Below are 14077 nucleotides of genomic sequence, written 5' to 3'. Positions count from 1 at the left end.
TTCACATGCCTACCTCGGAAATGAAACATTTCCAGGACTATTTGGATGAATGAAACCTGCAATTAAATTGAAATGATAGAGGTTACACCAAAAGTAAGTTACAGTACATTTCAAAGCAGTTATAATAAACCATCTACTATATGCATTGGGTCATAAGATTAAGGTACCTTTACTTTCTTTTATTCATTCCTGGGACATAGGCATCGCTGGCTAGCCAGAATTAATTGTCCATTGAAATCAGCCTTGAAACTGATGGGCTTTCTAGGCCGTTTCAAGGGACATTTAAGAGTTAACAACATTTCCAAGCCTCTGGAGTCACATGTAGGCCAGGCCAGGTAAGGATGGCAAGGGAAGGTATGGATGATACGGTAAAGTAAGATTTCCTTCCTTAAAGGACATTAGCGAACCAGATCGGTTTTTCCGACAATTGGCAATGGTCATCAGTAGATTCTCAATTGCTGATTTTTTTTTCTAATTCCACCATCTGCCACGGCAGGATTCAAACCTGGGTCCCCAGAACATTAGCTGAGTTTCTGGATTAATATATTATCACTAGGCCATTGCCTCCCTGCTTCTGTCTCCACTTCCTAACCATGTATCCTTAATTTTAATAATGATGACTGACAGTGCCTCAAAGCACCTCCTCAATCTTTACCCATTCTTTGTTCCACCTTTTTGTCCCAAGTCGTCAATGTGACAGAAATTTTGGTATAAAGCTTAATCTATGATAATTTCACTCCAAGGCCATACTGCTGCTTTTGTTTTCAATACATGTATACAGTGTCAAAAAGTTTCACATGTCACCCAAGTCCCGAATCAGAGGCAGACCATCCTTTTTCATTGTAATCTGAACCAAACAGTTTTACCTCAATTCAAGAGCAATTGCCTTGAAGGCTGAACTTAAGTGTTAATTAGGAGGCCATTTTGTTTAGTGCATGATGTGGAGATGCTGGCGTTGTAATGGGGTAAACACAGTAAGGAGTCTCAACAGCAGGTTAAAGTCCAACAGGTTTATTTGGTAGCACAAGCCACTAGCTTTCAGAGCGCTGCCTCTTCATCAGGTAATTGGGAGTAGTATTCACAAACAGGGCATATAAAGACACAAACTCAATTTACAAAATAATGGTTGGAATGTAAGTCCTTATAAATAATCAAGTCTTAAAGGTACAGACAATGTGAGTGGAGAGAGCGTTAAGCACGGGTCAAAGAGATGTATGTCATAAGAACATAAGAAATAGGAGCAGGAGTAGGCCATCTAGCCCTTCGAGCCTGCCCCGCCATTCAATAAGATCATGGCTGATCTGTCGTGGCTCAGTTCCACATTCCTGCCCTCTCCCCATAACCCTTAATCCCCTCGCTTTTCAAAAACCCATCAACCCGCGTCTTAAAAATATTTAGCGAGGCAGCCTCCACCACTTCAACGGGCAGAGAATTCCAGAGATTCACCACCCTTTGAGTGAAGAAGTTCCTCCTCAACTCCATTCTAAACCACCCCCTCTTTATCTTGAGGCTGTGCCCCCTAGTCCTACTGTCCTTTCTGAGTGGGAAGAGTCTCTCCACCTCTATCCTATCCATCCCATTCATCATCTTATACGTCTCAATGAGATCTCCCCTCATTCTTCTAAACTCTAACGAGTACAAGCCTAGTTTATTCAGCCTCTCCTCATAGCTCAACCCCCTCAACTCCGGTATCAGCCTAGTAAACCTCCTCTGCACTCCCTCCAAGGCCAAAATATCCTTGCGTACGTACGGCAACCAAAACTGCACACAGTACTTCAGCTGCGGCCTCACCAATGCCCTATACAGCCGCAGCAAGACCTCCCTACTTTTATATTCAATCCCCCTCGCAATGAAGGCCAGCATCCCATTAGCCTTCCTGACCACCTGCTGCACCTGCAAGCTGGGTTTTTGCGACTCGTGCACAAGGACCCCGAGGTCCCTCTGCACCGTCGCCTGCTGCAGTTTTTCGCCACGTAAGTAATAGTCCTTCCTACCATTATTCCTACCAAAGTGGACCACCTCGCACTTGCCAACATTAAATTCCATTTGCCAGTTCCTGGCCCATTCACCCAGCCTATCTAGATCCTTCTGCAGACTCTCCACACCCTCCGCGCAATTTGCCGTTCCACCAATCTTGGAGTCATCAGCAAATTTCGACAACATACACTCGGTTCCCTCCTCCAGATCATCTATATAAATGGTAAATAGCTGAGGCCCCAGCACCGACCCCTGGGGCACCCCACTAGTCACCAACCGCCAATCCGAATAGCACCCATTAACCCCCACTCTCTGCCTCCTATTTGACAACCAATCCTCTATCCACGCTAACACCCTACCCCCAACTCCATGCCCCCTGACCTTCTGCAATAACCTCTTGTGAGGTACCTTGTCAAACGCCTTCTGAAAATCAAGAAAGACCACATCCACCGGCTCTCCTCTATCCACCGCCCTAGACACATCCTCATAGAACTCCAGTAAATTTGTCAAACACGACTTCCCCTTAACGAAACCGTGCTGCGTCTGCTCTATCAAGCAATTCCCCTCAAGATGCCTCGCTATTTCCTCCTTGATGACGGATTCTAACATTTTACCTACAACAGATGTTAAACTAACCGGCCTATAATTCCCTGCCTTTTGCCTGGCACCCTTCTTAAACAACGGCGTAACAATGTTGTCTCCAGACAGGTCAGTTAGTGAGATTTTACAAGCCCAGGCAAGTCGTGGGGGTTACAGATGGTGTGACATGAACCCAATCTCGGTTAAGGCCGTCCTCATGTGTGCGGAACTTGGCTATCAGTTTCTGCTCAGCGATTCTGCTTTGTCGTGTGTCGTGAAGGCCACCTTGGAGAATTTGCCATGACTTGCCTGGGCTTGCAAAATCTCACAAACTGTCCTGGCTGGAGACAATATACACCTCTTTAACCTGTGCTTAACCCTCTCTCCACTCACATTGTTTGTACCTTTGAGACTTGATTACCTGTAAAGACTCACACATTCCAACCATTATTTTGTAAATTGAGTTTGTGTCTTTATATGGCCTGTCTGTGAACAGAACTCCCACTCGCCTGTTGAAGGAGCAGCGGTCTGAAAGCTTGTGGCTTGTGCTACAAATAAACCTGTTGTTTAGTGCACCCAGTTACTGACTACTCAAACTCATTTTTAAAGGAGTAGTGGCAGCTGGGACCAAACTTCAAAACCAGGGCAGAGGAAAGGAGGAAAATGAAGCTCGTTCATAGGAATATTTTATTTACTACATTGCTGAATAAAGATTTGGTGAACTATATTGGGGAAAAAAATTCTGCTCTTCTAATGGGTCCCAAAACTAATTTCAATCTCCTACTCCCTCAAGAGTGCATCATGATATTTAAAAGTGTCACACACTTTCTAAATTACTTTCCATAATAGTTGCATACTAAAAACATGCCACTAATTAGATAGCATTAAAGGTGAATTGATACAAATGCAATGTGACAACCTGAGAGATAAAACTGACAGTCAGTTGTTCGTACGAAACTGAATATTGCTGAAAAGTGAGAAGGGGGTTGTCAAAGTTTTTTGTCATGCACTCATCAGGACAAACACAGGAATGTCAAATTTCAAACGACCACAACAATTCACACTACAGGAGAAAAGAGTGCTGATTGGTTGGCAAGCTGACTCTGATTGGCTGAGATGCTGCAATGGTGAAATACAGATCCCCGAAGCTTCCGGGTAATTTATAAAACGATGTAAAGCTAGAACATATTGTTTTGCTTTGCAGAGAACAAGTCCCCATGTCTGAATGTATGTCACTTCTGGCTAGCGTAAATGAGCCACATTATGAACTCAACTGATAATCTTAAAATGGCTGTTAGTGCAGTTATTACCATGCTGGGTATAAATTGCTGTGATGGTTCGAAGTTTGGCATTGTTGCATTGTATAGATGAATGCAAGACAAAAATTTCTGCCATGTGTCTCTCTTCCTTAGCATTCAAATGATATTATCTCGTCTAACTCTGAGCTTATATCCAGGCTTTTAAATGTAGAACATACCCATAACGGTCGAGAAATGTGCAATTGAATTAATATATTCTCATGTATGCTCCAACATGCACTTCTATTTGAAGTTAAATTTACTCAAAGTGGCAATGAAAAGTTGCATCAGCGTAGGCAAAAAAAAAGTGTAAGGGTAATTTTTAAAAGAAAAATAGTTACCGGTTCCTGTATTCAAGAAATAATCACTTGGCTGGGTTACTGATTTCCTGTTGGACTGATTTAGCAAGGGATAAATGGTGGAGGTTTTTATAAATATATTGACAGAATGGCTAAAAGTGACATGGACCACTCAAGATAGAGTGGGGTAAACAGAGTCAAAGGAAGTGACTGTGGAGAAACACCACAACGGCCCCAGAAATGAGGGATTAAGATGTGGGCAGATTGAAGATACTGAGCCTGTTTACCTCAAGAGTGAAGGCAGCCCAAGGTTTCATGCAGGTATTTAAAGTCAGGAAGGAAGGATTTAGGCAAAGTAAATAGAGAAAAATCTGTGGACAATGAAGTATGGATAACTTGAGGGAACAGATTTGAGATTGGCAAAACAAAGCAAAAGGCACAGGAGGATAAACTCATAGAATCCCTAAAATGCAGAAGAAGGCCATTCAGCCTATCAAGTCTATACCGACCACAATCCCACCCAGGCCCTATCCCCGTAACTCCAGATACTTCCCTGATAACCCCCTGACACTAGGGTCATTTTAGCAATTAACCTAACCCGGCATCTCTGGATTGTGGGAGGAAACCGGAGCACCCGGGGGAAATCCACGCAGACACAGGGAGTACGTGCAAACTCCACACAGTGACCCAAGGCCAGAATTGAACCCAAGTCCCTGGCACCATGAGGCAGCAGTGCTACCCACTGTGCTACTGTGCCACCTCAAACAATGGTTTCATGGTCATCAGTAGATTCTTAATTCCAGATATTTTTTAATGAATTAAAATTGCACCGTCTGCGGGATTCGAACATTAGCTGGGTATCTGGATTAATAGCCCAGTGATAATACTACCAGGCCATCGCCTCTGTCAACTTGTTTTATGTGAGGGGTCGAGCGTATTGCCTGAAAGGATGGAGAAAACTGATTCTTAAAGGGAATTGGATAAACACGGAAAAATTGCAGTCAAATGGGAAAGTGGACAGGAATGGGACCAGCTACATTTTTCTTTGAAAGAGCAAGTACAGACCAAATGAGTTAAACAGTATCTTTCTAAGCGACACTACTGTTTGATTTTATGAGTACTTTGTGGATAATATGCCAACACAGTGGCACAGTGGTTAGCACTGCTGCCTCACAGTGCCAGGGACCCAGGTTCGATCCCCAGCTTGGGTCACTGTCTGTATGGAGTTTGCATGTTCTCCCTGTGTCTGCATGGGTTTCCTCCGGGTGCTCCAGTTTCCTCCCACAGTTCAAAGATGTGAGAGTTAGGTGGATTGGCCATGCTAAATTGCCCCTGGTCTGTACTCCTGTTGATCCTCTACCTTTTTCCCAGGGCTAAAATGGTTGCTACAAGAGGACACAGGTTTAAGGTGCTGGGGAGTAGGTACAGAGGAGATGTCAGGGGTAAGTTTTTCACTCAGAGGGTGGTGGGTGAGTGGAATGGGCTGCCGTTGGTGGTGGTGGAGGCAAATTCGATAGGGTCGTTTAAGAGACTTCTGGATGAGTACATGGGACTTAATAGGATTGAGGGTTATAGGTAAGCCTAGTAGGTAAAGATATGATCAGCACAACTTGTGGGCCGAAGGGCCTATTTGTGCTGTAGTTTTTCTATGTTCTATGTTCTAAAATTAGGCTGCACAAAAGCGACATCAGAAAGAACTTCCTAATACAAAAGGTTAGTGCAAATCAGGTGTTTCCCTTCTATCCTTCTCCTCTCCACTCTCTCTGCCCTCAAAAGGCTGTTACAATAGAACAACTGAAAGTTTAAAAACTGAAATTAACAGATTTTTGTTAGATAAGCGCATTAGGGTTATGGAACAAAGGTGGGTAGAGGGAGAAGAAATATAGATTAATCATTGAATTTTAAGTGAATGGCGGAACATTCGAGGGGCTAAGTGGCCTACTTCAGTTCCAATACAGGCAGAGAAAGTGGGTGGGGAAACGATGACAAATGGAGCTCGGTGTGGGCATGTATGATACTAAGCTTTATAAACCTCAAAAGACCCCAGTACACATTTAGGTGTGCTCCTTATTTACTGGCTTGTTCTGCTTAACCTTTGCAACCTTGAAGGTTATTCAACATACAATTGTTACATTTATATATGAATAAGATGTTTAAGTCACCAACTTGAGATAAGCTATTGAAAGTATTTACATTTTATATGTGCCCTCTAAGGCTTCAGTGCATAAGGAGGGGTGTGGGGGAGGGAGCGAGGGAGAAAAAGGAGGGAGCGAGGGAGAAAAAGGAGGGAGCGAGGGAGAAAAAGGGTTCCAATCCCACCTTAGCAGCTGGTGCAATTTAATCTTTATCAAGAAATCTAAAATTGAAAGCTATTCTCAGTAATGGTCACCAATTGTTGCAAAAACACATTTGATTCATTAATGTCATTCAAGAAAGGAAATGTGCCATCTTTATCTGGTCTATCCTACATGTTACTTCAGACCAACAGCGATATGGTTGACTCTTAGCAAACCACCCCGCCCAATGGCAATTAGGGATGGGCAACAAATGCTGGCCTTACCAGATCCCATGAAAGAACAAAAAGTACAAAATACGTATATGAATGTATTTGGTAATAAAATAGCAGAAACTGACCACCACCAAATAACATTAGCAAATTAGAAAAGATGAAACAACTGCTGAGGGAAGAAAGGCAAACCAGGTGAGGTACTTAACTCAAAAGGTGATGATGATAAGCATTGATTATTTTTTATTCATTCGTGGGACATGGGAATCTCTGGCTGATCAGCATTTATTGCCCATCGCTAGTTGCCCTTGAGAAGGTGGTGGTGAGCTGCCTTCTTGAGTCACTGCAGTCTGTGTGTTGTGTGGCTGATCCACAATGCCTTTAGGAAGAGAATGCCAGGATTTTGACCCAGTGACTGTGAGGGAACGGCGATATATTTCCAAGTTAGGATGGTGGAGTGGCTTGGAGGGGAACATATAGGTGGTGGTGTTCCCAAGTATCTGCTGCCCTTGTCCTTCTAGATGGAAGTGGTTGTGTCTTTGAATAGTGCCATCTAAGCGGATGTTTGTGGAAGTGAGGCCTAGCAAGCGGGTTGCTTTGCATTTAACGGAAAGCTAGATTAGTGCATAAAGGGGAAAGCAATAGAAGGACTTGCTCATGGAATAAGATGCAGTGGGTGGGAGATAGCTACTGTGGAATGTTAGCTGGATCCGATGGGTGGAATGGTCTGTTCCTGTGTTTTTGCTTTATAATATCAGCTGGCCTATATTTGTTAACAGCAATGTTGGAATTAGAGCTTCCGAAAACACCAATTAAATAGAAAGGAAATTTAGTCAGTGATACATACAGGTAGTCAATAAGCCAAGCCATAAAAGGCATACTAGAAAGCTTAGGTGTTCCACAAAGGAGGAGTTGTAGCAGCCTGGATAGAAGATTGGCATTCAAACAAGAATAAATGAGTGTTGCTTGGTTGCGTTTCAGTGAGGGGCTCACTTCTGTTTTCATAAGCAATTTGTCCATGCATTTTCAGAAGGCCAATTTTGAAATGTCAAAAGGTAGATGCTTCAGCAATCACTAAACTTTAGAAATGACAGGAATGGTAATCAGGGAGACAGATGCAATTTCCTCTGGATAAACGCAAGGCTATGCACTTTTGGAGGTGAAACATTGAGAGCGTAAATTCAATGGAAAGGGATAAAAACTTAACGGATGAACAAAGGCTTAGGGTGAACGTTTTGGAATAGGGGCAACGTTCCTGCCTTGAAGTCTTAGGTTTCTGGCCTGACTTCAATGAAGAATATGATGTAGGCTGATGCTTCAGTAGTGTAATCAAAGGGTGTCACCTCATTGAAGTACTGCCTTTCGGATGGGATATCAAAATTAAACCAAGGTGCTGGCTATCCATAGAGGAAAAAGTCCAAGAATTGGACTGAAACCTGGTGTTGTCAGACTTTTTACTGTGTTTACCCCAGTCCAATGTCGGCATATCCACATCATATCCATAGAGGTACATGCAAAGGGAATGATAATAGAGAGTTTTGCTTTTGCCTGACTAACAGTGGAAAGTATGCTATGCACAAATTGGCTACAGTGGTTAACTGCAAACAGGAACTATACTTCAAAATGACCCAATTTATTGTGGGGCACGTTGAAGATGTTCTGAGACTATGAAAAGCAGCTACATAAAACATGTTGGGAATCAAATACTTAATAAAGTTAAGGAGATTCAAATACTTGTATGATTTGCTTTGCACTGGTACGTGACTTCAGTTTCTATAGCTCATTGGCACTCAAATGCTGTGGTTCTTTCTGTCGCCATTTCGTAATTAATTATTTTTATTGTAGTGAAATGCAAAAAAAAATGCATCTCTAATCCCTCAAACACAACACCTTGAAGAGAAAGTTAAAAAGCATTAATTAACCTGGCGTCCCAAAGCTGTGGTTGACTCTTCCTGGGGGAGTAGGAGGAAAATGGCCAGGTTCAGGAACGTATACAGAAATCCTAGGTCGGCAAGGGTTCTGCGGCAGAAAAGGACCAGTTGGTTGAACCGGGTAAGAATGTAAAGAAAACCCAGGTTCAAGGTGCGACAGTCCAAGTGTGCCTTGCGATGAGGCTGGCGAGGGTGGTCCAAAGCTCCTATTCCGTGATACATCAGTTAGGCTGTCTGTTGGCGACCAGTTGCCAGCAGGTTCCAAAGTGTAACCCTCCATGCACTTGGAAGTGTAAGGAACCTGCCAATTTTCAACTTGTCCTGCAGGTGAACTGGAACGGTTTTTCATTTGGCAGAATGCAGCAGCAGCAGCTTGGGAACTGTTCATATCTCCAGTTAGACACTCTGCAGAACGCGATCTGAACGGTAAGAACTGTCCAGAATAACGTGAGAACTCTCCACCGCTGCAGCAGCAATTCACTGGCACCGGACTAGGTACAAAGTCAAACGATTTGATCTGTGATCTTAAAAGGGAGCTTTCGTTGTCTGTTTCATCATTTTCCTCTGGCCTGTTTCTTGATGATCTAGCATATGGTTGTGAAGGATTTATATACCTGTGGGCATAAAAAGAAATTATAGTTCATTTCAAAGCAAAGTAAAAGGATTATTTATTCATCACAAGCAAGTTTTACGTTAACACTGCAATGAAGTTATTGCGAAATTCCCCTGGTCGCCCCAATCCGGCGCTTGTTCGCGTCAATGCACCTAAACAGCACGTTTTTCAGAATGTGGGAGGAAACCAGAGCACCCAGAGGAAACCCACGCAAACACAGGGAGGACGTGCAAACTCCACACAGACAGTGACCCGAGGCGGGAATCGAACCCAAGTCCCTGGCGCTGTGAGGCAGCTTAGCTGACCAATGTGCCACCATGCCACCTGTCTATCAACATACACAGTTAAAACTTTGCTTCTTATTAGCAGCATGTATGTTTAGACCCACATTCTAGAATATATCCTGCAAAAATGAAGTAATACCAACTCTGAGTGTTAAAGGGGTATAGAAGAGGAAGATGGAAGAGCCACAGTTTAACATTTTGGATTTCAAATGTTAAGAATGTCTGGGTCTTGATTTCAACATGTTGAGATAAATGCAGAAGGAACAAGGGTATGTAACTTCAGGTGAGTAAATAGCTAAGATATAGGGTGGCACAGTGGTTAGCAATGCTGCCTCACAACGCCAGGGACTCGGGTTCAATTCCAGCCTATGGTCACTAACTGCGTGGAGTTTCCACATTCTCCCTGTGTCTGTGTATATTTCTTCTGAGTGCTCCAGTTTCTTCCCACAGTCCAAAAATGTGCAGTTTAAGTTGTTTGGCCGTGTTAAAAAAGTGTCAGGGAGACTGGCTGGGTAAATACTTGGGAGTACGGGATAGGGCCTGGGTGGGATTGTTGTCAGTGTGGGCTTGATGGGCCGAATGGCCTCATTCTGCACTGCAGGGATTCCATGATTTTATAAGCAATAAACACTGTAATGGTGATAAAAAAGAGAGTTAGAAATGTTGCATCCAGAGGATGTTTTATATCTTGCCCAGATCCAAGAGACATAGCAAGATTATGAAAGATGGGCACACTAGTTTCCCAGCTATAGACAGCTTTGCCTGTAATAAAACCACGCCAGATGGTAAGGCTGTGGGGTAGCTATAAACTTAAGAGGTAAAAAAAGGTTTTGATAGTTAAGGTGAAGAATTAAAAACCGCCATGTATGAGAAATCAGTCAGATAGTGCAGATAAAGTGGGAAACAATGAAGCTATCTCAAGAGAAACTCGAGGGTGGGAAATTTGATACAGTGATAAACATCGAGGAATTTAAAGAATGTTAAGAGAAGTGGGACAAAGCGATGTGTCTGAAGGGGGAGAAAGTACCAGAGTGGAGGGAAGAAATCAAATTGTGACTTGGTGATAGGGCAAAACCAGTATTATTGCTATGGTTTGCGTAGGAAAGGCAATGAAAAGTGTAGTGCAGCAGGATGGCTTTCCTGAAAAGCAGATATCACTCATCAAAGCCATCACCCCCAGTAAGACTGTGGCTTATTTATAGCTGAATCGACATTCTGGAGCAGCATGTTTGCTGGTACACTGGCAGAATCCATTGCAGAACAGGTGGATAAGGTGGGCAAGAGGGGTGATGATGGGTTAGGATTGGGATGAGGGCAGCATTGTGTCCAAGTGCAGGGACATGAGAGATGGCATGACTGGAGGATGGGAGGAAAGGCCCAAGAGAGACAATTGTACTGGACTGTTACAGATCAACAGCCAAAATTGCATTTAAATTCCAAAGGTGAAATTTAACAATCTTCTGCGAAATTAAATATCACCATGACGACTGGCTAAATGCTTCCATGTTCCTCTGAAAGGCTACACAACTAACTGTCATTAAAAGCCAATCCCCATCTTCCAGATACAAATCTATCAATTAAAAGTGATGAAAAGTCATTCTTTGAAATGAATCTCCGACTTCGCTATCACAAAATTTGGGGTCAAGGGAGTCATTACTGAGGATGACTGCAACAAATTACAAGAGGACACTAATAAAAACTTGCAGAATGGGCAAATAATTTAACATAAAGAAATAGGCATTTGTACATGCCCACGAATTAGAATGCTACTCATCACTTGAAAAGTGTCAGTCTAGATGGCGCAGAGGAGCAAAAGGGATCACAAGAGTACTAATAAATCAGTCAATAAAAAGTTGTACCACAGGTTAGAAAGGCAAATAAACGCAAATCAAACACTAGGCTTTATTTCTAGAGGGATTGAATTGAAAAGTTATGCTGACTTGTGTAAAAACATATTTAGACACGGAGTACAAGAGAAAAGGAGGTTATACTGAACTTATACAAGACACTAGTTAGACCTCAGCTGGAGCATTGTGTACAATTCTAGGTGCTGCACTACAGGAAAGATGTGAATGTACTGGAAAGAACGCAGAAGATATTTACAAGAATGGTTCCAGGGCTGAGAAACTTCAGTTATGAAGATAGATTGGAGAGGTTGAGATTGTTCTCCTTGGAGAGAAGAAGGCTGAGGGGAGATTTAATTGAAATGTTTAAAATCATGAGGAGGCTGGATAGAGTAGAAAGGGAGAAACTGTCCAAGCACATAAAAGGATCAAGAACAAGAGGACACAGATTAAAAGTGATTTGCAGAAGAAAATGTGATGCAAGAAAATAAACTTGCACACATTGACTGATTCAGGTCTGGAATGCACTGCCTGGAAGTGTGGTGGAAGCAGGCTCAGTTAAGGCATATCAGGAAGCACGTGATGTATTTGTATGCAAGGGTACAGGGAAAAGGCAGGAGAATGGCACTAAGTCATGATGATCCTCTGGAGAGCTGGTGCAGACAGGATGGGCCAAGCGGCCTCTTTCTGCACTGTAACAACTCAGAGTAGTTCTGGTCACCATATTTTAAAAAGGATATAGTGGCGCTGGAGAAGATTTAGAAGGATAACATCAGAATTGCATGGGCGTACATATCAAGAAAGGATCGACAGGTTGGTTCCCTTTACTCTTGGAAAAAAGCCTGAGCAGTGACACAATAGAGGCCTTTGAAATTATAAAGGATTTTGATAGAGTGGATAGACAGAGAGAGAACATTTCCTCTCAGGAGGAAGAGCCTAATTTGAGGCCATCAATTTAACCTGCATTGGCCACACTAAAATTGCCCCTTGGTATCCCAAAATGTGTAGGTCAGGTGGACGAGCCATGGGAAATGTATGCAGGGAGAGGGGCGGGTGAGAAACTCGCTCAGAGAGTGAGTGCAAACTTGATGGGCCAAATGGCCTCTTCTGCACTGTAGGGATTCTATGAAAAATGGGTTGAACAATTGAGGAGAGTTTTGGAAAATAGCAAAGTCAACCATGTCAAGGATCACACCGAGATAGAGAAAGGATCTGCTCTGTCAACAGTGTCACTTTGACTTGGCTTAGGTCCAATTTGGTTTTAACTGACTACACTAAACGTGAGCAGCTCTCTGCCTCAGCGAAAACCAGTGACTGCAAGCGGCAACCTAAATGCTCCAATTAAATTTTAACAATTTGGGAGGCCACATATCAAGAGATTAAAAGAAATATATTAAATAGACTCTCCATTTATACAACCTGTAAAATGTGAGCTCTTTTTACAAAGGTCTAGCACACCCACTCATTTAGGGGTTTCAGGTCAGGTATTTGCATTACATTGCTGTATAAGAAAAAAAATGGAAAGTAGATCTGTAGGTGTAAACATAGGCTGCACGTCACTACAAATCAATTTTACCATAGTGCAGCAAGCAACAACAGAACCAAACGAGCTCAAGAGAAAGCAGAAGCTGACTATGATATATCCATGGAGTTCCAAGTTCACATTATTTCAAGGGTAATTCTTTTACATGCAACTTACGGAAAATGTTGATCGCTTTCATTACATATAAAGCAAAAGGAGTAGGAACAGTTTGTCGTGAGCGACAGCAATCTCCCCCTCGCCCTCAGATACCACATTATAAAGGCGTATTTCCTGAAATTGCTCACTGTCTCATTTGTACATCATGTTGTTAACGGCCAGCAAGAAAACTGGAAACAAACCTCAGCAAGATCAATCCCTTCACTCTTAAAGATGAAAAAATGTTGCTCTAATTAAAGTTTAATTATTCATGTCGCAAGTAGGCCTACATTAACACTGCAATGAAGTTACTGTGAAAATCCCCTAGTCACCATACTCTGGCGCCCAGTTGGATACACTGAAAGAGAATTTAGCATGGCCAGTGCACCTAACCAGAACATCTTTCAGACTGTGGGAGGAAATCAGAGCACCTGGAGGAAACCCACACAGACACGAGAATGTGCAGACTTTCACAGACAGTGACCCAAGCCAGGCATCCAACCCAGGTCCCTGGCGCGGTGATGCAGTAGTGCTAACCACTGTGCCATCGTAAATATATTCCTTTCCCCATAAAGATAGAAGAAGCAAGCAAACCAGAACATCAGTAACTTCAAATATTAATTGATGTTTTGATACTAATCTCTATACCCCAAGTTCCAATCGCACAAGACTGGTTCCAAAGCTTTCTCATTCTGTCGCATTGTTTAATCAATTAATGAGGCGCAGACTGGGGAATGGAAAGAGAACGTAGACCCAGAATTTTCATTCGAAGAACCAACAGAATATCACTGACGGCTGTTAGACTGTGGAATCCTTCACCACAATTGGATATTGAGGCAGAGACAAGAACATCATTGGCTGTTGAAGCAGAGAGAAGGATATCGAAGTACATACAACACGGAAATAGGTCATTCAGGCCAACTGGTGCATGCCACAGTTTAAGTCCCACACAAATCTCATCCCACACGTCTGTCAACACTGAGCGGAACATAATGGGGCAAAAAGCACTACTTCTCCTAACCCTTTCAGTACCATTTCCTATTCCTTTATCCTTCACACACTCAAGTA

The 14077-nt window shown here is 42.8% G+C and overlaps 1 protein-coding gene across 2 annotated transcripts in view; it reads right to left on the bottom strand.

The window, feature by feature from the left end:
- Positions 1-14077, bottom strand: part of traf3ip2l (TRAF3 interacting protein 2-like) — a 59369-nt gene that overhangs the window by 13335 nt on the left and 31957 nt on the right. For both annotated transcript variants that reach the window (XM_080203584.1, XM_080203583.1), the window contains exons 2-3: positions 8582-9204; positions 14-56 (exon numbers count right to left, since the gene is read on the bottom strand). In XM_080203584.1, coding sequence (XP_080059710.1) covers positions 14-56; positions 8582-9204 — 666 coding nt within the window. The remainder of the gene's footprint in view (positions 1-13; positions 57-8581; positions 9205-14077) is intronic.

Source organism: Carcharhinus amblyrhynchos, chromosome 15 (assembly GCF_965287045.1).
Source record: "Carcharhinus amblyrhynchos chromosome 15, sCarAmb.v2.hapA, whole genome shotgun sequence".
Lineage (NCBI taxonomy): Eukaryota > Metazoa > Chordata > Chondrichthyes > Carcharhiniformes > Carcharhinidae > Carcharhinus > Carcharhinus amblyrhynchos.
This window is presented reverse-complemented; position numbering and strand designations above follow the sequence as displayed.